General features: G+C 38.8%; 1 protein-coding gene across 2 annotated transcripts; it reads right to left on the bottom strand.

Annotated features, from left to right (window-relative positions):
* ZNF215 (zinc finger protein 215) lies at positions 1-27,263 on the bottom strand. Of its 2 annotated transcripts, XM_058545851.1 has the most exons (6): positions 27,066-27,263; positions 19,378-19,962; positions 10,586-10,674; positions 8,796-8,928; positions 8,384-8,479; positions 1-1,624 (listed from the first exon to the last, which is right to left on the bottom strand). In XM_058545851.1, the coding sequence occupies exons 2-6, from the start codon at positions 19,775-19,777 to the stop codon at positions 756-758; spliced, it is 1,587 nt and encodes a 528-aa protein (XP_058401834.1). In that variant the 5' UTR covers positions 19,778-19,962; positions 27,066-27,263; the 3' UTR covers positions 1-755. The 2 variants fall into 2 exon arrangements, with proteins under 2 accessions (XP_058401834.1, XP_058401835.1); XM_058545852.1 differs by lacking the exons at positions 8,384-8,479; positions 8,796-8,928; positions 19,378-19,962; positions 27,066-27,263 and having other exon boundaries at positions 10,586-10,622.

Raw genomic sequence — 27,263 nt, 5'->3', positions numbered from 1 at the left:
CACAGAGCATTAGGCAACTTTATTAACCTTTTAATGTTTGGAATAAATGACAAACCTAGGGCTATGGATGTCTCTCCAGCCTAGATCCCAAAGAGTACTTTAAAAAATGCAGATACTGAAGAATACATGTAGATTAACAACACATCCACCTCCCACTGCAGTTGATAACCCTCTTACAATTCTAGTCCCCACTCAGCACCAGGACAGCCAAGGGTGGAGTACTGGGCTGTCACTGTGGTCTTTGCCATTAATTCAGAGAATTCAGTCCACAGAAGTGTCCTCCTACATTCTTGTGAGCTCCTGCTTCCTTGTGAACTTATAAGGACTGAAAGTTTGAGTTTTATTAAATATCAACTCCAAGGGTATTGCTTGGCTCCTCCTTAATATCTACTTCATCAATAGATCAGGTGAATATAAATGCCACAGGTCCCATTTATGAAGTAGGGAGAGATCATGGTAATGGGTATCAGAATGATAGACAAACACTCATTTGCTGATACGTTTAACTCCAAACCGTTGTGGTTTCATTTGGGAGCCTGGAAAAACTCCCTTAGATTTCTATCTACTAACAGATTTCTCTCCAATATTAATTGTCATATCAATTAAAGAATAATCTCTGTCAAATATTTTCTTCCATTTACTATATTCATAGGATTCCTTCCAGCATAAAGTCACAGATGTTGAATGAGTTCTGCACTCTGAATGAAGGCAATCCCGAATTTCTGCCTGTTATAGGACTTCTCTTGAGTTGTCCTCTAACTATGAAGTTTCTGGTGTTTTTTAAGGTTTGAACTCCTATTGAAGGTTTTCTCACATTCCTTACATTTGAATGGTTTCTCTCCTGTATGAATCATTTGATGTCGAATAAGTGAGGAGCTCCGGCTGAAGGATTTTCCACAGTTACACTCATAGGGATTATTTCCAGAATGGAGTCCTGGATTTATATTACTGTCTTCACCCTTAGTGAAGGCTTTGCCACACTGATTGCCTTTGTAGGCCTTTGCTTCAGCATGAATTTTTTGATGCTTAGTAAGGTTTGTACGTCGGTTGAAGCATCTCCCACATTCACTGCATTTGTAGGGTTTCTCTCCTGTATGAATGATTTGATGTCTAACAAGGGATGAACTCCGGCTGAAGGCTCTCCCACATTGATAACATTCATAGGAATTCATTGTGGTGTGACTTTCTGGGTGTTGAATATCTGGACTCAGGTTCAAGGCATTGTCACATTCATTATGTTCTGAATGTTGCTTACCTACTGAGTCTAAATTAAATGTGAAGTTAGTTTTAAACTTATCACACTTTAGGGGCCCCTTTCTTATAGGAATTCCTTGTTGTGTATCAAAAGTTGAGTCAACTGAGTTAACATGAGAGCTTTTCTTATTTTCACTAGATTCAAAGTCACCTTCCTCAGTGTAGATTGTCTTATGAATGAAAGCTTCTTGTGGCAAATTTATGTCCCAGTGTTCCTGGTTGCTATGTAACCAATCATCACTTTTCCAGCCATCTAAAGAAGGGTGTCTACTCTTGGTCAGTCTTGTCATAATCACTCCATGGGATGCTTCTTCTCCAGAAATTCTCTGCTTTGGAACTGAATCTTGGTTTTCTGAAACTGTCTCTCTGCCTAAAAAGAAATAAAAAATTCCATGAACTAGAAGAAGGGAAATTGTTTAATTAGGAAAGAGAGGCTAAACCATATCAGGGTAAATGCATATTTTATGGATCTTAAATACAGAATGGAAATGTGAGGTGAGGTTAGAAAAGGACAATTACAGAAGAAATAAACTGGATAAAAATATTAAAAAGGGGGTCAGGAGATCATAAAATGTGAGGAGAGCTATTCAGGAATACTAAGGAGAATATGTAGGGCTTGGGTAACACATCAGCATATCAACTGGGATGAGTGGCATATCACAGTTCAAATTACCACTGGTGCATAACTAGTCTGTGAAGGTTATGCCTGATCTTCTTTTCCCTAGCGTCTTGTCTCTTTTAACCTAAGCTGTTCACCAATAATAAATAAGCTCTTAAAATACCAGCTTAATCACATCTTTAGGAACATGTCTACAATTACAGGCACCATACCTTAACCAGCTAAAGCAGACTTGCAATTTTAGTGCCTCTATTCTCTAGACAACTGCAATTATTCCCTGTATTGAACAGAGGCAGAAAAAACTGTAATCTAAGGTAGCAGGGAAATCATCCTTTTTCTGGGCTCAAAACCACTCCTGATTCCAACAGTGCTATGATATTTTTCTCTGTATTTCCTAGAACTCAAAACTTCACCTGTTCTGAGTAACGTTAGATTCTTTTCACCTGTCTTCAGTTTCTTTCATTTAATAATGTTCTGCTTCTCAAAATTCCTTTCTCACTTAAGCTTCTGTACAAATATGCCCAGTATGCTATATATTTTAGCAATTAAAATTAAATTTCACTGACTGCCCTTTATCCTTTTCCACATAACTTCAGGTACATCTAACAATTTTTTTTTTTTTTTTTTTTTTTGTGAGGAGATCAGCCCTGAGCTAACATCCGCCAATCCTCCTCCTTTTTTGCTGAGGAAGACGGCCCTGGGCTAACATCGGTGCCCATCTTCCTCCACTTTATATGGGACGCCGCCACAGCATGGCTTACCAAGCAGTACTTCGGTGCGCGCCCGGGATCCGAACCAGCGAACCCCGGGCCGCCGCAGCGGAGCGCGCGCACCCAACCGCTTGCGCCACCGGGCCGGCCCCGCGGTACATCTAACAATTTTATCTTCAACATTTTATTGGTAGCCAAATCACATCTTCATATATTATCGACCCTTCTTTTTACCAGTCTCCAGGACATCTCCACTTCACTATCCTACTTCTCTCTTCCAATTCAACAAAGAGCCTGAGAATATCATCCTCCACGTGGAAAGAACTTCCCTCAATGTCCTCATTTTTGTTCAGTGAGTCACTGTTCTTGTCCTATTTACACTAGAGTCCATGAAGAGATGCTGAATAACCATTGCTCTTTCTCCCTCATATCTAATCTCTCCTTAGGTACTATTATTTTATGAAATGATTTTACCTCAAAGCAGCCCCACTGATACATCCAACTTTGTCAAGTACCTAGCAATTCAGCCTAGTTTACTCTAATTTCTAGCAGAAATTATCATTTGTCTGTACAATACCCAAGCTGGGAGCTAGACTGTTAAATCAGAATCTCCTGGGGTGGAGCCTAGGAATATAATGGGAGTGTTGATTGTGGTTTTCCTGCCTCTGCCTCACCAGTGTACACTGGGTAGGTGGTGCAGATGACTTGTCCCTTTGTTCATAGGCCTTCAGAGAGAGAGGAACCTCTTCCAAACCTGAACCTAATTTAGATGATGAGATCCTGGACTTCGAGCTTGATGCCATAATGAGATGAGGTCTTAGGAGAGAGGAAATGTATCTAACAAGGGGGAAAATAAAGATAATTTGTGGCCAGCATACAGACCATAGTAGATCAAAAAGGCTGCACATTTTCTGACACTCTCCCCATAGAAAGGGGAGTTTATCTTTGTTCCCCTTGAATCTGGGCTGATTCTGTGACTACTTAGCCAACAGAATGTGGCAGAAGTGATACTATGCTACTTCTGGGCCTAGCCTTTAGGAGACTGAGGAGACAAGGAAAGGCCAGGTGTAGGTGCTCTGGTTCACAGGCCCAGTTCAGTTCCCAGTGACAGCCAGCATCCACTTCCAGCCCTGTGATGAGCCATCTTGACCATTCCATGTCAGTCAAACACTGCATCCTTAGCCAACACCATATGGAGAGTAAGAATTCCTAAGTCAACTCACAAGATTGTGAGAATTAATAAAATGATTGCTGTTTTCCATCACTAACCTTTGGAGTAATTTGTTAGAAGCAATAGATAACCGAAATAGTAACTGTTCCAGCAGCATTTATTGAATTGCAAAATTCCTAATTGTATTTCCCTAAATAAATCTTTGTTGTTCTTCTCATATTTGTACAATTCATTTTTCATGTAACTTCCTTACTCCTATTTTTAAAATCACTTTCACATATTTTGTTATTTTTAAGTCACTTAGTTCTAATATGTAAGAAAGCTACTAATATTTTTATTTTATATCTGGCTATCTAACAAAACTCTTAGATATAATAATTTTGAAAATGAGTCTTTTGGATTTTCTAAGTAGAAAGTTATTTGCAAAGAATTTTTTTTTTCTCCTCTTTTCTATTAATTAAATTTTTCATTTGTTTCATTTATTTTTCTTTCATTAGTTAAGTCTTTTAGGTCAATATTAAATAATTATGGTACTAGGCATTATCTGTTAATTTTAGTGGTAACAACATTGTTTATCTTCACAGATGATACCAACTCATGATTTGTTCTCCTTTTGCTCTGCCTAAATAGGTTTCCAATCACTGGCTTATTCCTGACCACTGAATCCAAACTCACAAACTGTGCTTCATCTACAAGGCTTTGCTTCTGTCTCTAACCTAAAACAAAAACGAACACTTTAAACTTTGGCCTACAATCCCACTCCTGGGTCTCTGCCTACATCTCTCCTGGAGACTAGCCCATGCCAACCCACCTCTGCTTTTCTTTGGCCTATCTGACAATTTCCCCCAACTTCTCAAATCACTCCAGTGGCTTATCTGTGCTTATAGATTAAAATCCATAGGTCTCAACTACCTAATTAAGCTGTCAAAAATTTGGTTTTATACTGTCTATCCAAATACCTTATACTGTCTCATAAACTTGGATCACTGGCTCTTAAACCTAAATGTGCATCTGAATCATTTGGTGAGCCTTTAAATTACATATGTGTGTGTGTATGTATACATATTCCCTGTGGCTAGGCTGGGCTTCTCATGAACATAGCGACATCAGGGTAGTTGAACTAACGGCTGCTGACTTCCAAGAGAAAGAAGTGGAAGCTGCAAGTCCTAATACACGCTAGACCTGGAAATGGCACAGTGTTACTTCCGCTGCATTTACTGGTTAAACAGTCTAGTGCCAGCTCAGATTCAAGAGGAGGGGAAACAAAGCCCACTTCTTGATGGAGACAGTGACAAAGATTTTGTGGCCATCTTTAATCCACCACAATCCAATAACTGTTTGGGAAAATAAATTACATTTACTGAAGTAAATTCCAGATTGATTAAAGTATTTTATTTAAATGATGAAATTAGAATAAAATCAGGAAGTATGTATCTTAGTTTTGGGATCGAAAAATTCTTATGTATAAAATTAACAGATATAAAACAATAGGGGAAGATATCTGATAAATTTTAAAAATATATATGGCAGACACCAAAAATAAAATTAAAAAACCTCAGAGATCTCATTTGCCACAACTGAGGTCAATGGTGAGAATTTACATAAGATCTTAATATATTCCTTAAAAACCTCTAAAGTTTTAATAGATAAAGGACATAAAACAACCATTTACTGAATCACAAGTGGCCAAAACAGATGAATTAATTTTTACCTTTCTCATAATCAAATACCTATCCATTTTTTTCTTTGGTTTCTTTATACGTGTAAAGGGCTGGAGATATAAAGATAGGGCAAAAGAGACATGGCCCCTACCCTCCGGGAACATAAAGCCTAGTGTGGAGACAAAGACGCACATAGATACATGCGAAATACAACTGTGTTAAATGCTAAAAGGAGAAAGATATGGGGCTACGGGAATATATAACAGAAAAAACTAATCTGGTCAAGAAAGTCTTCCCTGAGGAAATCTGGACCTCTTGAGATCTGAAGGAAGACGAGAAGTCAACTAGGAAAGAATAGGAGAAAGAGCATGTTACGTAAAGAAACAGCACGTAGAGAGGTCCTGTGATGGGAGAGGGCAAGCCACACTCAAGGGACAACTGGAATGTGTTTCCTATGGAACTGTCTTCGCTCTGCATTACCCCAGCACCTACCAGAGTGCTTGGGACACAGTAGATGCTAATACATATTCGATGTTGACTGACTGAAAGATCAGTGTGGTTCAAGTGCAAAGAGTAAGGGGAGGATGTAGTGTGAGAAGAGGCTGGAGAAGTGTGTTGTGAAGTAAGTGTGTTGAGTAGTGTGCTGTGTGTTGTGAAGAAGGGAAAACTGAAATCAGTATAGTGACTAAGCAAGTATCTGACAAAATCTGACCTCTTTGATTGCAGTGTGGCTCAAACACTGGAATTGGGGAAAAAACAGAGAGCTCAGAGGCATACCGAGATCTTTTATTAAGACAATTAAGAGACTATGGCAACAGTTCAGTTGAGAGATGACGGCGACACATGGACGAGGGCACTGGTACTGCAGAGGGAGAGAAATGGAGACATTCAAGAGGTATTTAGGAAGTTAAAATAAAAACAAATAAGAGATAGGTGAAGGAGAAGGTCTGTCAAGGATAAATCTTAAACTACACTTGTATACCTGGGTGGATGGCAGTTCACTCTGCTAGGCAACAACGAAAGAAGATGGGAAAGGAAAAGATTATGACTTTGGTTTTACAAATTTAAGGCATCTTTAAGACATCCAAGAGAAATGTCACGTGCATATAAATTTTTAGTTCAGAAAAGAAGCCTGAGCTGGGATGTAAATTTGTAAGTCACCTGTCTACGCGTGGCAACTGAAGTTGTAGCTGTGGATGTGACAACCCAGGGAAGAAAATATAGACTTAGAGGAGAAGAGAAAATGAGATCAAATGCTGAGAAACTTGGAAGTTTCTGAAATTTGGATAGCTAGGGAAAGATAAGCCTACAATAGACAGAGATAGAATAGCCAGAAAGAAGAGGAAAATCAGAAGTATTACAAGAACCTACGAGCGTTTTAAGAATGAGGAACAGGTAACAGTGCTGCTTTCTGCTGAGAAGTGAGACAAGGAATGAAAATGCGTCCACCGGAGTTTGCTACGATCAAGTTACTGATGACCTCAGCAAGGGTGGTTTCAGACGAATATCTGGGGTAAGAGCTACACCAGAATGGGGTGAGGAATAACACGTGAGGAAACGAGAAAAGCAGGTATAAAGCATCTTGAGAAGTTTGGCTATAAAGAAGAGGTAAGAAAGACAGTAATAAAAGAGAATGTGAGGTTGATAGAAAAATTTTAAAAATCAGTAATGATCTGAAAATGCTAAAAAGCTAACAGGAGGATGAGGCAGAAATGGTGAAAATACAAGTGAAAGAAGGCAGGGAAAAATAGGATCCACAGGATAATTGAGGGGGAGGATTCACCTCAGAAAGGAAGAAATAGAGTAATCTGCCTATCAAATTAAAAAAGATTTCAGGTAAACAATACCCAGTGTTTGCTAGGGTGACAACAATGAATAGAGATATAATAATACTCTCATTACCAGTGAGAGTATCAATTGCTGCAGACAATGTAGCATAATGTAACTAGACCGTTAAATATATTTATACCCTTTAATGCTGAAATTCTTCTCCTAATAAGGTATCCTGTGGAAGTCATCAGACATGCCTGAAAAATTGGCCACAACCCAAATGTCCAACAGTTGGTGGTGGGAGGATGGTTAAATATATTGATACATGTATGTGATGGAATGTTATATGTGAATTAGAAACCACATTTTCATGGACTATTTAGTAAAATAGGTAAATACTCACGATATCGTATTAGGTGAGAAGAGCAGAATATATAATAACATAATCCTGATGACCCCAATTTTGGAAATAGAGAAATCTTCAAGACACATCATCACAAACAAAGAATACAGCTAAGAAAACGAACCACATGTAAATACTGCATAACTCTGGGTAGTGAGGTAATGGGGGGAGTTATATTCCTCTCCATACTTTTCTACACGTTCTAACATTTATACTAAGCACATCGTAATTTATAATCTCTCACAAACAAGATGTTAATAAGAACGAAGAGATTATGGCGAGGGTAGGGCGTTGAAGCACGAGTGAAGGAGATCTATAGTAAGAGAAGGAAAAATGGAGAATTACTGAAGCCACTCCAGAATAAAGCAGTTTTTTTATTTTCTTTAAAAGAAAGAATATCATTTAACGTTATGTTGGCTAATGTTTGTATATACAGCACTTATTGCACGCCAGGCACTGTTCTAAGTGTGTTACACACACCAACTCACTCAACCCCCACAGTAACGTGGAGGGAGACACTATTATTAACTCTGTTATAGACGAGGAAACTGGCAGGTGGGCTACACAGCTCTAAGTGTCTGTATTCCTACCCACAGCACTATTTTGCCCGTCCACAGAAGAGAAACAACCTGTGAAGGAAAAGCAATGATGACTTTTGATGCCTTTTTTTCCTTCAAAGTTTAGGTGGTTTTGTTGTCATTTCCCCAATTATCAACTGTAAGTCTGGGTTGTACATTGTCAGTGTGTTTACATAGAAACTTCTTAACAAATGCCTCATATCTGCCTGGTTCTTACCAAAAACGGTTGTTCTTGGGATTTCTCTCTCCATTATCCATCTTTTTTTCTTACTCTCCAACTTGGAGATCTCAACTTGTTTGGAAAGTAGATGCTCTGTTCAGGGGGAAATGAAAACAACAAACATGACACTTTAGACATTTTCATAGGGAAGAGAATTCCACCCAACGTAGTAGTCTAAAGAGCTGCTGAAAGATAAAGCTAGAGATCACCATGGACCCGCGTGTTTCTAACTCTGCATCAGAAAAGACTTTCAACCAGACACAGCAGAAAAATCTGCTATTGTGCCCAAAGGATATTAGGAAATCTGAACCCAAACCCAAGTGCCCTTAACCACTTCAGCAGTCCTACAGTTTTTAACAGGAGATGGAGAAACTACTAATGGTCAGATAGGTAAATACGTAGAAGCCACCTTTATGCAGTGAATTCAGGTTCCTATAGTTCTCCAGCATCACATCCCTGTACAGGTTCTTTACAGCATGGTCCAGTTGCCCCCACTCTTCCTGGCTGAATTCCACAACCACATCTTTGAATGTCACTGGTTCCTAAAACATGAAGTTTCTAATTGAAAGTCACTCCCAAAAATATGACAAGAGGAGAAATGAATTTGGAAGGAATAGGGTAGGTGGCCAGAATCTTTCTATACAAGAAATTGACAGGACAATATATGGGGATCTAAGCGATGAAAATCAAGTTGTATTAGGGGCCTATCAACTTGGTACTCTGTGAGGGCTGCAAAAAGAAAAGAAAGTGCAGTCCGAACTCTACAGTAAGTTACATTTTGGTTGAGAAAAAGACAGTTGGAATAACTGTGGAACAAAAAATTACTATAGAGTAGCAGGAATAATTTATATAAAAGGAGTTCAGAACAGGAAGAGTTTAAGGTAGATTTGAGGGAAATCTGTCAAGAAGATTTAGGCTCTGCTAGTAGACGAGGTAGGGCATTTTCTGCAATTGAGAGACGCGGCCTGCTCACTCCTTATCTCACAGCCCAATGTCACCCTGTCAGACAGGCCTTTCCTGATTACCCAAAGTAGCCAGCCTCCCGATCAGTCTCTACTGTACTGTTTCTTTCGTTTCTTTGTTATAATTATTATCTGCAATGATTTCACTTGCTTGTGTTTGCCAGTCTACCTCCACTAGGATGTAATCTCCACAACGGCAGGGATTTTGCTGTTTACCATCACATTCCCAGCCCTGAGAAAGGTGTCTGGCATATTAGGCTCTGCATAAATATTTGTTATACAGGCCCTCAAACCATCAGTGGTTGCACTTCTCTCTCCAGCTTTCTCAACCTTGTCATTATTGGCACCTTCAGTCACACTGAAATATACGTGTCTCTTCCTCTCCTTCAGAGCCAGTCTTTGAGAATAAGTCGTCTACATTCGTTCTGCCTACTTCCTCACCTTCTTCTCTTTCCTCAACCCTCTGCACCTGGCTTCTATTCCCATGCATGTTATTATCTCCACAAATCAGTGAATAGATGCCATGCAGGCTGAATTTTCCTGAACTTCTGAAGGATTTGTCCTTGAAATATCCTCATCCTTTGCTTTCAGTGACAGCATATTTTCCTGGTTTTCCTCTTCCACTTTGGTCCTTTCATTTCAGCATCCTTCGAAGGTTTCTTCTGCTCCTGCCTATTAAAGGACACTCCTTAGGATTCCGCCCTCGGCTCCTTTCACTTTTTTTTTTTTTTTGGAGGAAGACTGGCCTTGCGCTAACATCTGTTGCCAATCTTCCTTTTTTCTTTTTTCTCCCCAAAGCCCAGTACATAGTTGTGTACCATGGTTGCAGAGTTGTAGCTCTTACATATGGGACACTGCCTCAGCGTGGCTTGATGAGCAGTGAGTAGATCCCACGCCCACGATCCGAACCGGCAAACCCCGAGCCACCAAAGCGAATGTAGGAACTTAACGGCTACGCCAACGGGCCGGTCCCTCCCTTCACTTTTAATTCTAAGCATTCTCTGGGTAGGCTCTATTTCAATAGCTTCAATTATCGTCTACAATCTTGAGGGAATAGATGCTCAGAGAATAGACAAAGATTAAATATTTCCCAAGAGTGTATCACCAACTAGAATAGGTCCAATGTCCTGTGGGAGAATAAGTCTCATATCTTTAGATGGAACTATGTTTGGCAAAAGTTCCAAGACCAAAAAGGAAAAAGCAGGTCATTTCAGTAAAGAGTGGAATCCTAATTCACCTGGGATTTGCCTGTTAGTGAGTCAGCTTCCATTTTCTCCTTCTTGATGCTCCCCTTCTGGAACAGGACAGAATCCTTGAAAGGCATATCTGAGAAAGATGAAGGAAAACATTAGTGAGACAATTTTTGGCCCTGGAGAAACTTTCAATGATTATATAGTAGTTTTAACGTGATTTAGAATCATCATTAGAACTTAGAAAAAATAATGGTATCAGGCTCTACTAGTAATCAGAATTTCCAAGCGTGGGGCCCAGATCTTACATTTTTAAAAAGCTCTAACAGTGATTTGATATCCTACCAGGGGTTGAGATCTACTGGATCACAGAGAAGAGGGCCAAAATAATATTTTGAGGCCTCATTTGTGGTTATAGCAGTTTCCAAAAAACAATTTTAATCCTGTCAAAACTAAACCCTAACTAGGGCTTGGCCACCACAGGCTATAATTCTACTGGGAGCTAAGAATATTTTATCCAACCCATCCCTCCTCCAACACACTGGGGAGAATTCTACTCAAGGTTCTTCTCCTCTCAGTTGCTCTGTGTACACTATACACTGACTGAGGCAGTCCAGTCATCTTGAACTACTGACTCTTTCAGGACATAAAAATCTCAGTGGCAACCAATTCTCTTCTTTAGCTCTTTGGTGAGAAGTATACCCAAGGGCCATTTTCCTAAAGTTTCTCCAAATTCATGAATTACACCAGTGATCCTTAAATGCCAGGCTATGGACCAATACTGGTCTATGAAGAAGTGTTCATTGATTCAGGGTGAAATAAGAAAAAAGAGAAACAATGTAGGGGATATTTTATAAGACCATTTTGTAACTAAAGGCAAAGTGAAAAAAAAATCCAAATTTCTCAGCAACATACCATTTGGATGCTGCCAAAAGATTACTTTATTCAGGGTTATAACACTTTGTGAGGCCTCAGTCTGCTCAGGCCCATAATTCCTAGGACAGTCAATACAACATTGTTTCTTATTCTTGTCCTTCTTGGAAATATGCGCGATATCTTGAAAAGGCGCAACAACATCCAATCACCTATCCTCTTATTTATTGCTCTCACTGAATACTGTTTCCTTCCCTTAATCCGTCTTCCCTGCTGACCTCCTTCTTGAATCTTTACAGTTATGTTCTCTAAAACTCTCATTCCTTTCAAAGAAAAAATCACATACATTCTCAAGCTCTTCATAGAACATTCCTTCTCCCTTCTAATCTAAAATGGATCTTGACCATCATCAAGGCCACCTCTTTTCATCCTCCGCTACCAGGGTCTTGGAAGTTGTTTTGATATACACATACCTCTCCACTCCCACTTCCTCCTAAAGATTTTTCTATTCTCATACAAAATACTCTTCTCAGAGGTTCATGCCCTTCAGCTATGGCCTTCTTGATGTTGTGATATACTAAACTATCACTCATTCATTTACTCAACATGTATTTACTGAGTATCTCCTATGTGGGAGGCACACAAATGCCTGCCCTCAGAGAGCCTATAGTCTATTGTGAACAACAGATATTAAATAAGTAATTGTATTAGGTCAATAACATTTTGGTTACTTGGTTCACATCGTTGTTTTCCACCCCAAATCCTGCCAATATTACAATAAGTTACTTCAAAACTGGCACAGACAACCTTTCCAACAACACAGCCTGAAGACCCTTGACATCCTTATTTTTAATAACCATCAGCTATCAAGCTACTTCCTTTTTCATACTTGGGTCCTTATTACTTAGAATTGTTCTACTATGATAAGTTGAATAAATCAATCCCTAACTACATTTTCCTGTCCTTTCCATTTTCACTTTCTTACTCTTAGTATACTCTCCAACTTTCATCAAGGTCCCACCATAGTACATAGCACATAGTAATTTTCTCCCAGTCTATCACCCCTCTTGTGAGTCACTTTCTTCTCTCTGCAGCTTAGATTTCATGGTAAATCACTTTCAACACTCTTTTCTGAGTCTTCGAATTCCTTGAACACTTGTCCTTTGCCTCTAACACTTAGTTTGATCCAATAATCTCTCTCATCAACCCTTTGTAAAAATTGAGGTAAAATTTACATAACATAAAATTCACCATATTAACCATTTCAAAGTATACAATTCAGTAGTTTTTAGTCTGTTATGCAACCATCACCACTACCTAATTCCAGAACATTTTCATAGCCCAAAAAGTAACTCATACCCTTTAAGGAGTCACTCTCCATTCTCCCTCCCTCCCATACTGTCTTTATGGATTTGCATATTCTGGGAATTCCATATAAATTCAGTCATATGGTATGTGACCTTTTGTGTCTGACTTCTTTAAATTAGCATGTTTTGGAGGTTGATCCATGTTGTTGCAAGTATCAGTATTTCATTTCTTTTAATGGCTGAATAATAATCCATTGTAGGAATATACTATAATTTGTTTATCCATTCATCAATTGATGAACATTTGGATGGTTTCCACGTTTTGGCTATTATGAATAATGCTGCTATGAACATTCATGTACAAGTTTTTGTGTAAACATATGTTTTAAATTCTTTTAGGTATATGGTAATTCCATGTTTAACTTTCTGAGAAACTACCAAACTGTTTTTCCACAGTGGCTGCACCATTTTACATTCCCAAAAGCATCATACAGGGGTTCCAACTTCTCCACGTCCTCGCCAACACTTTTTCTTTTTATTTTATTAGTATAGCCATCCTAGTGGATGTCAAGTGTTATCTCATTGTTGGTTTGATATTCAATTCCCTAATGACTAATGATGCTGAACAATTATTCCTATGCTTATTGGCCATTTGTATATTTTCTTTGAAAAAAAATTTGTTCATTTACCCATTTTAAAAATTGTGATGTCTTTTTGTTGTTGAGTTGTAAGAGTTCTTTATATTTTCTCAATACTAAGCCTTTATCACATGTGATTTTCAAATATTTTCTCTCACTCTGCAGGTGAGAGTCCTTTTCACTTTCTTGATAGTATCCTTTGATGCACAAAAGTTTTTAATTTTGATGTTTAATTTTTCTTTTGTTGCTTGTATTTTTGGTGGTATATCTAAGCATGAATTACCAAATTTAAAGTGATGAAGAGTTACTCTTCTATGTCTTCTTCTACGAATTTTACAGTTTTAATTCTTATATTTGCTAATCCATTTTGAGTTAATTTTTGTATACAGTATAAAGTCCTACTTCAATGTTTTGCCTGTGGATATCAAGGGGTTCAAGCACCATTTACTGACAAATTATTTTCCCCTTTAATGGCCTTAGCACCCCGTTGAAAATCAACTGACCACTGATCTATGAGTTTATTTCTGAACTCTCAGTTCTACTCCACTGATCTATATGTCTGTTCTATTCCGGTACCACATGGCTTTGATTATTGTAGTTTTGTAGTAAGTTCTGAAATTGGGAAGTGTGCATCTTTAAACTTTGTTCTTCCTCAACGCTGTTTTGGCTATTTGGGGTCCTCTGTAATTCCATAGGAATTTTAGGATCAGCTCGTCCATTTATGCAAAAAAAAAGTAGCTGGAATTTTTATTTGAATTCCATTTGAATCTGTAGATTGCTTTGGGGAGTATTATCATCCTAAAATTATTAAGTCTTCCAATCCATGAACATGAGATATATTTCCATTTATTTAGGTCTCCTTTAATTTCTTTCAACAATGTTTTGTAGTTTTCAGTGGTCAAGTCTTATACCTCCTTAAATTTATAGTGAATTATTTCATTCTTTTTGATGCTATTATAAATGAAATTGTTTTAATTTCATTTTAGGATTGATCATTGCTAGTACATAGAAATACAACTGATTTTTGTATGTTGATCTCACACCTTGAAATTTTGTTAAATTTGTTGATTAGGTCTAATAGCTTTTTCTACTGGATTCTTTAGGAATTTTCTCTATATAATAGGTCATCTGCCAGTAGGGATAGTTCTACTTCTTCCTTTCCAATTAGGATGGCTTTTTTTATTTTTTGAGGAAGATTGGCCCTGAGCTAACATCTGTTGCCAATCTTCCTCGTTTCATTTTTTTCTCCCCAAGCCCGAGTAGATAGTTGTATGTCATAGTTGTACATCCTTTAGTTGCTCTATGTGGGACACTGCCTCAGCATGGCTTGATGAGCCATGTGGAGGTCCGTGCCTAGGATCTGAACCAGCAAACCCTGGGCCACTGAAGCCAAACACGCAAACCTAACTGCTACGGGCCAGCCCCAGGATGCCTTCATTTCTTTTTTTTGTCTAGTTTCACTGGCTAGAACCTCCAATACGATGTTGAAAAGAAGTAGAGAGAGTGGGTATCCTTGTTTTGTTCCTGATCCTAAGGGCAAAGCTTTCAGTCTTTCACCATTAAGTATGATGTTTGCTGGAGGTGCTTCATTGATGCCCTCTCGAGGTTGAGAAAATTCTCTTTTATTCCTAGTGTGAGTGTTTTTATCATGAAAGGGCATTGGATTCTGTCAAATGCTTTTTCTGCATCAATTGAGATGGTCATGTGATTTTTCCCTTTACTCTATTAGTATGGTGTATAACATTGATTTTCATATGTTGAATGATCCTGGTATTCCGGGGATAAATCCCACATGGTCACGGAATATAATCCTCTTAACATGCTGCTAGATTTGGTTTGTTGTTTTCTTTTCTTGTGATGTCTCTGTCTGGCTTTGGCATCAGGTTAAAACCCACATCACTGAGTAAGTTAAAAAGTGTTGCCTCCTTTATTTTTTTGGAAGAGTTTGAGAAAGATTGGTGTTAATTCTTCTTTAAGTATTTGGGAGAATTCACCAGTGAAGCCATCTTGTCCTTGGGTTTTCTCTGTTGAAATTTTTTAAGTTACTTATTCATTCTCTTTAGTTGTTATAGATGAGTTCAGATTTTCTATCTCTCCTTGAGTCAGTTTTGGTAGTTTGTCTTTTCAGAATTTTTCTATTTCATCTATGTTATCTAATTTGTTGGCATATAATTGTTCACAGTATTCTTATAATCCTTTTCATTTCTGCAAGGTAAGTAGTAACGTCCCTACTTTTATTCCTGATTTGAGTAATTTGAGTCTTCTTTTTTTTCTTGTAGCTAAACTTTTATCAATTTTGTTAACTCTTCAAATGACCCACTTCTGGTTTCATGAGTTTTCTCTGTTTTCTATTTCATTTATCTCTGTCTGTTCTTTATTATGTTCTTCCTTTTGCTTGCTTTGTGTTTAGTTTGCTGTTCTTCTAGTTCCTTAAGGTGGATGGTTAAGTTATTTCAGATTTCTCTTTTTTAATGTAGGCATTTAGAACTACCAATTTCTGAGCACTGCTTTCACTGCATCTCATAAGTTTTGGTAAGCTGTGTTTTTGTTTTCTTTCCTCTCAAAGCATTTTCTAATTTCCCTTGTTATTTCTTCTTTGACTCACTGGTTGTTGGAAGAGTTGTTTAATTTCTAAGTATTCGTGAATTTTCCAGATTTCCTTCTGTTACTGACTTCTAATTTCATTGTGTTGTGGTTAGAAAGATACTTTGTATGATTTAAATGTTTAAATTTATTGTGACTTGTTTTTGGCATAATGTTTGGTTTATCTTGGAGGCTATTCCATGTGCACTTGAGAAGAATGAATATTCTGTTGTCGCATGGAATACTTTATATATTTGTTAGGTCTAGTTAGAGTGTTGTTCAAGTCTTCTATTTCTTTTTTTAATCTTTTATCTAATTGTTCTATCCATTAATGAAAGAGGGATGCTGAAGTCTCCAACTATTATTCTTGATCTATTTCTCCCTTCATTTCTGTCAGTTTTTGCTTCATATATTTTGGGGCCTGACTGTTGTAGTTCTTGCTCACTTAGTGATTTTTTTGAACGAATTTATAAAGTCTATATTCTTTGTTGTGTGTGCCCACTTAAGTCTGTTCCCTTATTTTAGTGGTCGGCTAGTGATTCCACAGAGATTTCCTTAAATGCCTGGAACCAGAAAAACAATAACAAAAAACATTTCCTAGTCTTTGAAAATGCGCTGCGTGTGTCAGGGCATGCCTTCAACACTCAGCCTAACAGTTTTCAACTCTACCTTAGTCTTCGCTTCCTGTTTGTGCAGAGCCTGAAGGTCAGTCAGAGGTAAGAGTCAAGGAATTCTCAGGTCTTTCTGAACATGTGCCCAGCCATCTAGATCTCTAGGAATAGACAGGAGCTTTCCAAATCCCTATTCTCCAAAGGATCTCACAGCCCAGCCTTTCCTCCCAATCCTTTTGATTTGTCTATGTTTGCCCCAACTATTTATTCACTGTCCCAGATGGCAGCAGCTAAAACATTTTCCATTAAATATTTTTGACAAACTCTCCCCCAGGTAGCGACCTCAGCCCTGGGAGAGTTCTGAGTTAGGTAAAATAAGGCAAACCCTTTGAGTGGGTTCTCCATGGAGCCACGACAGGTTACAAGAAACTAAAAGTCTTTCTCAGTCTTGTATTATCCAGCAACCCTTCATTTTCTTCCCAACTAAACTTCTCAAGAATAGTCTATAATCATTATCACATTCCCTCTTCATACTTGATATTTTTTTGACCCATGTCATAGCCAGAATAATAGCACCCAGAGATGTCCATGCCGTAATCCTCAGATACATGGCAAAAAGGACTCAGCAACATTAAAGTTAAAGAATCTTGAGATGAAGAAATCATCCTGGATTATCTGGGTGGTCCCAACCTAATCACATGAACCCTGAAATCCAGAGAAGCTTTCCCAGCTGTGGCCAGTGAGAGAGAGCGCGAATGAGTGCAAGCACTGTACCAATAGAGTGGAAGGTCAGAGATGACCATGTGAACAGGACTTGGCTCACCATTGCCAGCTTTGAAGATGGGAGAAGGGAATCATGAGGCCCAGAAAGGAATGCAGTCCTACTGATGCCTTGATCTTAGCCTAGGGAGACCCATGTTGGACCACTGATCTACAGACCTGTAGGATAATACATTCATATTGTTTTCAGCCACCAAGTTTATGGTATTTGTAGGGCAGTAATAGCAAACTAATACTCACTATGAATAAGCACACTCTCAACTTCTCTGAAATTGCTCTAAAACTTAATTACTTTATAATCAACAATTTCAATAAATTATTTTCAATACTCATAATAATAGGACCTTTTTGTTATACCATGTTTGGACACTCCCTTCTTGAAGATTTCTTCTTTCTGAGCTCAAGACATCAGTCTTTCCTGGTTCTCTGACTTTCTGGATTACTCCTTTCTAGCCTGTCTACCTGAGTTTTCTTCTTTTGCTCAGTCCTTCGTTTTATTTTTTTTTAGAAAAGGACTAAATATAACCACAATACCAATATCGTCACTTTCCCCAATCAATAATGCCTAGTCAAATATCCAGTCAATTGCCTCAGGTCTTATTTGGTCCACACAGTCACATGATTGGTTATACATCTTCTATTTTTTTTTTAATCTCTAAGTCTCTCTTCCATACCCCCCTCCCTGCTCCCTTAGAATTATTTTGTTTTAAAACTGGATTGCCTTGTGGTTCAGATTTTACTAATGGCATTCCCATGGTATAATATAACATGTTTCTCAATCCTCTGTCTTTTCTGTAATTGGTAGTTAGATCTATACCAGCTCTTAAATATCGATGCTCCCTAAGGATTTGTATTTCTCCTACTTCTGTTCACACCTTAAGTTTTCAAATCTTCTCTTTCTATTTTATTTTATAATTTTATTATTTATTTTTTCCCCCAAAGCCCCAGTAGATAGTTGTACATCCTTCTAGCTGCTGCATGCGGGACGCGGCCTCAGCATGGCCGGAGAAGCAGTGCGTCGGTGCATGCCCGGGATCCAAACCTGGGCCGCCAGCAGCGGAGCACACGCACTTAACCGCCAAGCCATGGCGCCGGCCCTCTCTTTCTTGATTTTAGCCCAGGGAGACCCACAATGGACCAGTGATCTACAGACTTGTAGAATAACTTTGGATTTTTAAGCCACCAAGTTTATGGTAATCTCTTGTAGCAGTAATAGACACTGCTATACTTCTAAACACTAAAGCCATATTGTTAACTATAGTTTATTCCTTGTGGGTGACCCAGAGTCCTCAAATTCAACATGCCACATAATTAATACATTAATCCACCCTCCAACAAAATATGCTACTTATGCTCCTTTCATGCAAGCCAGAGCATGGGAGTTTACATCAAATTTTAGCCCATTCACACCTAATACGTAGTCAATAACTCCTTTAGGTTCAAACTCCTCTGTTTTCCCAATGCCCCCTCATTCTCTAACACCTGATCTATTACAACAGTCTCCTAAACTGGTTTTCCTATTTACAGAGCCCTCAGGTCCATCCTTTACATAAGAAGTTGATAAACTTTTTCTGCAAAGATCCAGATGTAAATATATTGATTATTTTATATAAATATTACATATTTATATAGTATATATAAATATAGTAAATATTTTAGGCTTTGCAGGCAATACATTCTCTGTTAGAACTAATCAACTCTGATCATAGCATGAAAGCAACTGCAGACAAAATGTAAATGAATGGGGTGGCTCTGTTTCAATAAAACTTTATTTTCAAAAATATCTGTGGGTCATAGTTTGCTGACCCCTGCTCTACACTGATACCAACATGATATTTTTAAAAGGCAAATCAAATTGTTTTACTCTCCTCCTCAGTCTGTGAGATCTCATATTCATTTCTATTGTGTATAGAATCGAGTCTGCGCTTCCTAATATAGCAATGTCCTTCCTGATCTGGCCCTTGACACCATCTAACTTCAGAAAAACATAACTTCTCTTCATACGGGAAGGGTCAACTATTCTACCTCCAATTTTCTATAGTCTCACCTTCGTCTTTAAGCATTTCAACTACATCCTCTATAAGGGTCACCACTTCTTTGCTGTTCTTTGGATGTTGTAAATTCACCCAAGTCCTGACCTCTTCAGGAAGAATTGTCAGGAACTGTTCCAGCACCAGTAGCTCTAAGATCTGCTTCTTTGTATGAATCTCTGGTCTGAGCCACTGAAGACATAGCTCCCAGAGCTGGCTCAGGGCTTCATGAGGCCCAGACACTTCCAAATACTGGAAATGCCGGAACTTTTGACGAGAGGCTTCAGAGTCATATGTCTCCATGACTGGGGTGGTTTCCTGCTGCCAAGACACATCTGCTCTCAGGACCTCACTTTGTTCATGAGAAGCCAGGTTTTGAGGTTTTGAGATAGCCATCAACTTGTCCAGAGGCTGCATCTTCCTAGATGGAACTCCCGCTGTTGTCTGAATTTGTCTTACCAAAGGATTCCAATAATTATCAGGCTTGGGCTAAGCACTTGTGTACTATATACATGCAGTGTGATTTGAGCCAAGTTATATCTCAGTAAGAGAAAAGTTCCAGGAGCTTCAGACACAAGGCCAGTATTCAGGTACCTGAGAGACTGAAAAAAGACACAAAAATGACCTACAGATAATGAACATGTATTAGCATGGTGTTGATAAAATAGTACAAACAATATTCTTAAAATTACTGAAGAAAAATAAATATGAGTTCTCCTTCCATTCTTGTTTTCCTTCTGTAGAACAGGAAAATATGCTGTCTCTATCTTCCAACCACTTCTCAAACAGACAGACAAACAAACACCGAGAGATATCTCAAAAAAGTGATAAATGAAATAGTCTTTTGATTAAAACAAACCTCACAATTTAATTGCAATTAGATTACTCTTATATCATGTAACAACTCATTTTTGCTTTAAAACTAAGATATTAAGGATTCAATCTAGACATGCCTAAAAAACCTCTTCCCAAGTTCTCATTAAAATACCAATAAAGTTGGGACTGGCCTGGTGGCGCAAGCAGTTAAGTTCGTGCGCTCTGCTGCGGCGGCCTGGGGTTCGCCGGTTCGGATCCCAGGCACGCACCAACGCACCGCTTGTCAAGCCATGCTGTGGCGGCATCCCATATAAAGTAGAGGAAGATGGGCATGGATGTTAGCCCAGGGCCAGTCTTCCTCAGCAAAAAACAAAACAAACAAACAAAAAAGAGGAGGATTGGTAGATGTTAGCTCAGGGCCGATCTTTCTCACACACACAAAAAAATACCAATAAAGTTATATAAAATGAGTAAAACTGGCAATTGTACTGGAAATTAAGGTAAGAGAGAATTGTTTAAAAAGTATGAGAATAAATATCTACAGGTCATTCCGTTGTTAGGGGTAAGTCAAAAAATACCTTCCAAGACTATAATAATTAAGAGTTTTCTTTTGTTAGGACCCACTATGGGCTAGTCTGCAATGCCCACCAGGGATGCCTTAGGCTCAACTAACATTTAGATTCATAAGACAACCATAGCTCATATTTGGTGCCAGCTTATTCTGAGGGCTATTGGACAGAAAACACAGCTTGCTAGCAGGGGAGTGAGTAACTGGCATTTTTCTTCAGTAGAATCCTCACAGAGTAGAGCACAAGTGCAAGGAGATGAGACCCACATGGGTTGAGCAGAAAGCATCTTGACTGAAAAGCATTCCCACAGGAGCCAATGTCTAACAACTCTACGAGATCAGCTCTCAGGGTTCCCACAGAGCTTGCTCAATTATGAGTCGTTACATTCAGGGAAGTTCAGATACAGCTTTCTAACCCATTTACAGTTCTCCCAGTCCAGACGCAAGTTACCATTCAAGGGTATTTTTTATTATAAACTCTAGGCCAGTGGTTCTCAGGGGCAATTGTGCCACCAGGGGAAATCTGGCAATGCCTGGAGACAGTTTCGGTGGTCCCAAGTGGGAGTTGTTACTGGCATCTAGTGGGAGGAGGCCAGTGACGCTGCTCAACATCCTACAATGCACGGGACAGCCCCTCAAAACAAAGAATTATTCAGCCCCAAATGTCAATAATTCCAAGGTTAAGAAGACCTGCTATAGGCAATATATAGTGGCTAAGAGTACATACTTTGGAGTCAAACTGACATGAGGTTAAATCCCAGCTGTACCAATTACTACATGTATCGAATTGAGCAAATTATTTAACCAAAGCTTGAGTTTTCTCAACTGTAAAATGGACATAGCAATATCTATCTGATTGAATTATAGCGATTAAAAGAACACTCATCTCACTTCTTGGCAAATTATCATATACACACATAAATGTCTGCTTGTTAGCAGATCTTACAGACAGGCTAAAAGTCTGTGCACAAAAGTATTTCCTGACCTCATCTATTGGCCATGTCCACTTGAACAGATTTTTCAACATTCAAGTAAGGATTACTAAACAGAGTAGGGGAAGGATATATGGAGGCCTATGAAAAGACAGTGTAGCAGAAGGAAAATGCACAATGCTCAAAAGAGTTAGGCAAGAGAACATTTTAGAATACAACTTTCTGTAAAATAAAAAAAAAAAAGAAGTTTGGGAATGAGCAACACCTGTAAGACTAAAGGCAAAAGAAAATGTACTCTAGTTGATCAAGTTATTTTCCACGGAGGTATAGATTGACGATTCTGATACTGCTATAATGTATGCTGAAATTGAATAATAAATAAATGGATTACGGGTAGTGAGAGCCTGGTTTCTCAATATTTGAGCACGAGTTTGCGGATAACGAAGAAAAGGAAGCTAGAACGATCCGTGTAATACTGAATTAGAGTTGGAGATAGTATGAACCTGTGTTTAGCTTAATATAGGTAAGATGGTTACACATAGAAATATTTATAGACATGTGTATATATAGAGGTTAGTATACACAAATATATTTCCTTGTTGACAGCTGAGTGGGCCTAGAAGCAAGGACACCCCAGCACCAACCAGAACACCTAGCTCCCAGATCTTGGCTTCTAAAACCATTCTTCAATAAAAGGAACAAGGGCTTCATGGAGAAATGGCTGATTCTAGAACCGGAGCCGGATATAGATGAGCCCAGAGCATCCTGAAGTGCCATAAAATAAAGAAGTGCTCAAAAACACATTTCCTGGGGTATGTCAAATGTACACAGGAGCCAAGTGAAAGAGCTCTCAATGGCTAAGGCTGGAACAATACGAGCAACAGAATAAAGTAACACAGGCATACCTCGGAGATACTGTGGGTTCAGGTCAAGACCACGGCAATAAAGCAAACATCAAATAAAGCAAGTCACATGAGTTGTTTGGTTTCCCAGTGCATATAAAAGTTATGTTTACACTATACTGTAGTCTGCTAAATATCCAATAGTATTATGTCTAAAAAGAAATGTACATATCTTAATTTAAAAATACTTTATTGCTAAAAAGTGCTAACCATCATCTGAGCCTTCAGTGAGTAGTCATCTTTTTGCTGGTAGAGGGTCTTGTAAAAAACGTGGTATCTGTGAAGTGCAATAAAATAAGGTATGCCTGTACTAGATTATAACCCAAACTATAAAATAAATACCCATAAGCCATACTGATATACATGATTGAATCAATCAATAAATAAATGGGGGAGAATGGAGAAATTTCCAATGCAGAAGAATTCCAAATAATTTATGTGGATACTAACCCCTCAGGAGGTGCAGCATAACTCTCTACCTCCTGAGTGTGGGCTCTGCATAGTGATTTCCTTCCAAAGAGTACAGTACGGGAAGGGGGAAAAACAGTCAACTTACAGTGGAGAAATCTGACAAACACTGCCTCAGCCAGGTGATCAAGGTTACCATCAACAGTGATAAGTCATGTTGATAGTACGTACCCTCGAGAAGATGTGGTGGAAACAGCACTTTATCTCTGTGATCTTCGTCCCCTGAACCCATAACCCCTGTCTAAATCATGAGAAAACCATGAGACAAATTCTAATAAATGAGCTTCCTATAAATACCTGAGCAGTACTCCCTAAAACCATAAGGTCACTAAAAACAAGCCTGAGAAACTGTCACAGCCGTGAGGAGCCTAAGGATATAAGACAACTAAATGTAACATGGCATTCATTTTTCTGTAAATCTAAAATTGTTCTCAAACAAAAATGTTATTAAAAAAAATTAGAAGACACTTGCCTGACGTCTGCAGATTCAGAAGGATGCATGGTAACGTTACAAAACAGACTTAGGGAGTCATTTGGTAAAACAGGATGAGATGAAGGTAAATACCAAATAGATTACCCGACTTACAATCTTGATTGGAAGCAGTAAAGAGCAGAAGGGACACTTCATTGAACCAGTGATATGACAGACAAACCTAAAAGACTCTTCCAAAATGTGGAGGTAAAGGGAGAACAAACTTTTATGATGAAAAATTAAATTCATGGAAAGTTTTTATCAAATCAAAGTGATCCATGCACATGGCAAAAGGAAAAACAATCAGATAGTATGAGAACTTTTATGATGAAAATCAAGTCTTCCACCCTACTCTCTCTTCTATACCCAGACTGACTCCACAGAGGTGATTTTTTGAAAACTGTTAAAATTTTTTTGAAATTTTTTTTGAGTCATGGGAGATTTTCTTCACTCGACCTTGTAGATTTTCTTTTGATTAAAAACAAAACAAAACATTTCTACCAGTCATATTTTAAATTTAAAAGCTCCTCCATGTTCACTGATGGTTGTTTTTCCATAGCATTGTGCTTGTTTGGTTGTAGCAATATCATTTCAGATTTCTCTGATGATGCTGAGTTTTCTGTTTCCTAAATTTCCTTTTACTCTGTGGTCAGGGCTTGTATTTATCTTGGTTTTCAGACATCTGGTGTCCCTTAGTTTTCTGCTCATATTTAAGAACCGAGTGTTAGGGTGACTATTCCAGACAGTCATATGAGTTTCTGGTTCTGCTGTATCAGTAGATTGGTTTCCTAATGGGTGTCTACCCTGCATGGGAGATCTCACCAGGAGACCAGTGTATGTGTGAGACACACAGATTGGCAGGCTTTGATTTAGGTGAGTGGGGGCTCTGTCAGGCTGGGGATCCCCCACACAACAAAGTAAAAAGGTTTTACTTTGAAATGTCAACACCCACACTAAAAGCCTTAGTTCTCCTCAGATGGTTTATTCCATTTATTTAGGGCAGAACTTTTTGTGGGAGGAAGGAACTGGAGCTAAACTGCTTCCCGACATAGGTGGGAAGGGGGATGGGAGGTTGGAGAGATGACTGGAATAGATGTTTCATATGTAATCCTTCACCTGATTTCTATGTTCTATTTGATTCTCACTTCCACACACTGTTGGAACACCTTAAGATTCATGTGGGCAGATGGGTTTCCACCTCCACTGTGATCACCTCCTAGCATATTCTAAGTGTGGCTTTTTCTACACTGTTCCTTCAAAACAATATTTCTCTCACCTTTCCATCTTGTAGAAACATACTGACACCATTTATATGCTCAGTAGTACCCCTATTACATGTCTGCCAGACACAGGGCAAAGTGAACCAACTGAGAGAAGAGTTTGAGATCCACAAACCTTCTCCAAAACTTAAGGAAAGTACAGGTTCATTTCAACAACAACAACAAAAAAGGTTTCAAAGTGCTGAAGAGTTATCACTGAGTCTCAAAAATTAATATAAAAGGGGAGAGAAGAAAAAAAAAAAGCTCACAGGCCCTATGTTAAAAACAAAACAAAACACAAGGAAGTATAAAAATTAAAAAAGAAAAACGATAGAAATAATAACAAGGATATCCATTGTAACAATAAATGTACTGAGTAAAAATTTAAACTCGACTATATAAAAACTCAAGAGACATCCAAAAAAAGAACTCCAGAATTGAAGGTAAAGGGATGATTAAAAAAAATAACCAGCAAATATAAACAACAGTAAAATATGCAGGGATAAATTGAATTAAAATTTATATTGAATTAAAAGCACAAATGCATTAACTCAGACAAAGAGGAAACTTTAAATGATTGAAGGTACAACTCATAAGGAAATATGACTGTTATTAAACGCACCAAATAACATAATTGAAATATATTTATAGCAAAACCCTCCGAAAACAAGATATGAAATTAACAATGATATAACAGAAATGAGAGACTAAGGCAACTTTCTCAGTCCTTAAATGAAAAAGTAAACTAAAATTAAGTAATACTACAGTGGATATGAATAATATACTTAATCTGCCAGATAAATCCAGATGGAATGTAGTTTCCATTCAAGCACTTAGGAGAATGCTTACAAAAGCTACTTACCAGGCTACCAAAAAACTCATTAATAAATAAAAAGTAAATATGGTGGTAGAGACCACATTTATAACCAGAATGAAAACCAGAAATGAACACCAAATACAGAAAAAAGTGTCAACCACTCTGAAATTTAAAATTTTGCTTCTACAAAACGCAGATAAAAAAGATAAAAGTACAATTGTAAAATATCTAAGAATCAAAAACAATAAAAACATTGCACATCAAAATCTACAAAGCACAGCTCAAGCTCTACCGGGAGACAATGGCAAGGCTTTACATATATAATTAAACAAGATTAATATGGACTAAACACTCAACAAAGAAAGTGAGAAAAAAAGCAACAAAGTATACTAGGGATTTATAGTTTAAAACGTTAAGTTAATAAATTACTCAGTACAAATAATCATAGCTAGGATGACAGGTAGAGATGTTCAGGATGATACACTTGCATTTAAGATTTGAGAGGAGAAACAGTCTGGATGATAGAAAGTGCGGGAGGTATGGCCGTGATGCGAGTAGCTTAAGTGGTCTGTAAGAGATGAATACTGGAATAAACAAAGTCAAGAACTCTAAGATACTGAATACACGCCTTTGAGGATGATGGTGGGACTCACGATGAAGAATTAAGATGGTGAGCCAGTGCCATTGGAAGGGAGGCATTAGGAACATGCAGGTTACAAGAATCTGGAGAGTCAGATTAATGAGGTGACACAAATTCGAAGGATTTTACAGCTTCAAGGAACTTGAACAGCTGCTAATTATGCGGAAAGGGTAGTAACTGTCTGCGAATACGGTTGCGTTTAATCTAATAGGTCATAGGTCCGGCAGTAGCTTGAGGTAAGAAGAGCCTTTCCAGATCAGCTCAGATAAAGAGGAGCAGAAAGCAGTTTGCAAATGAGTATCTGAAATAAGAAAGACGCCTGGAGGTTTTAACGTTTGGGGGAGTGGCCAGGAATGACTGGGAAAGCAAGGCAAGTTGGAATTAACTTTTCTCGGTTGTCTTTTCCAGTTGATCGATCCAGTCACACCTGGTACTTGCATGAGCAATCAATACCAGTCATTCCAAAACCAGCTGATCATGATATATTTACCAGGTTAAGCGCCTGGAGATCGCCCCCATGACAGAAAGAAGGGACACCAGCGAAGTTCAGTTCCTGGATTGGCAGAACTGGACCCAGACCCCAGCGGTCCTGGACCCCACCCTCACCCCCTTGATCTCTGCTCTCTGACGCTCCAGCTTCCCGCCGCCGCCCTCGCCTCCACCCGTCAGCGCGCGCCCTCCCCCAGCTTCTCCCGCAGACAGCGGAGCGCGGCGCTGGGGTCCGCGTCACTGCGAACAGGCCGAGGACAAGCGCGCGTTCCTGGACGCCCTCGAGCGGGATTCCCAATGCCACGCGCCCGCGTCCTCACCGCCCGCTGCCCCGGGTGATACCTGTGAGCACGGCTCCCACCCAGGGCTCCGTTCAGTCACGCCCAGGCGCCAGTGCCGCGACGAGGCGTGGAAGTCGCCGTCCTGGCCGGTGAAGGGAGCTGACGCCGCTAACCACTCCACACCTAAGAAACCGTGCCCCCACCCGGGCCTGGAACGTCGCTGTGGGCTCTGTGCCTTAAGAAAGCCAAGGCACGCTCC

Source organism: Diceros bicornis, chromosome 7 (assembly GCF_020826845.1).
Source record: "Diceros bicornis minor isolate mBicDic1 chromosome 7, mDicBic1.mat.cur, whole genome shotgun sequence".
Classification (NCBI taxonomy): domain Eukaryota; kingdom Metazoa; phylum Chordata; class Mammalia; order Perissodactyla; family Rhinocerotidae; genus Diceros; species Diceros bicornis.
Note: the sequence above shows the minus strand (reverse complement) of the source record. Positions and strands in the feature narration are given on the sequence as shown.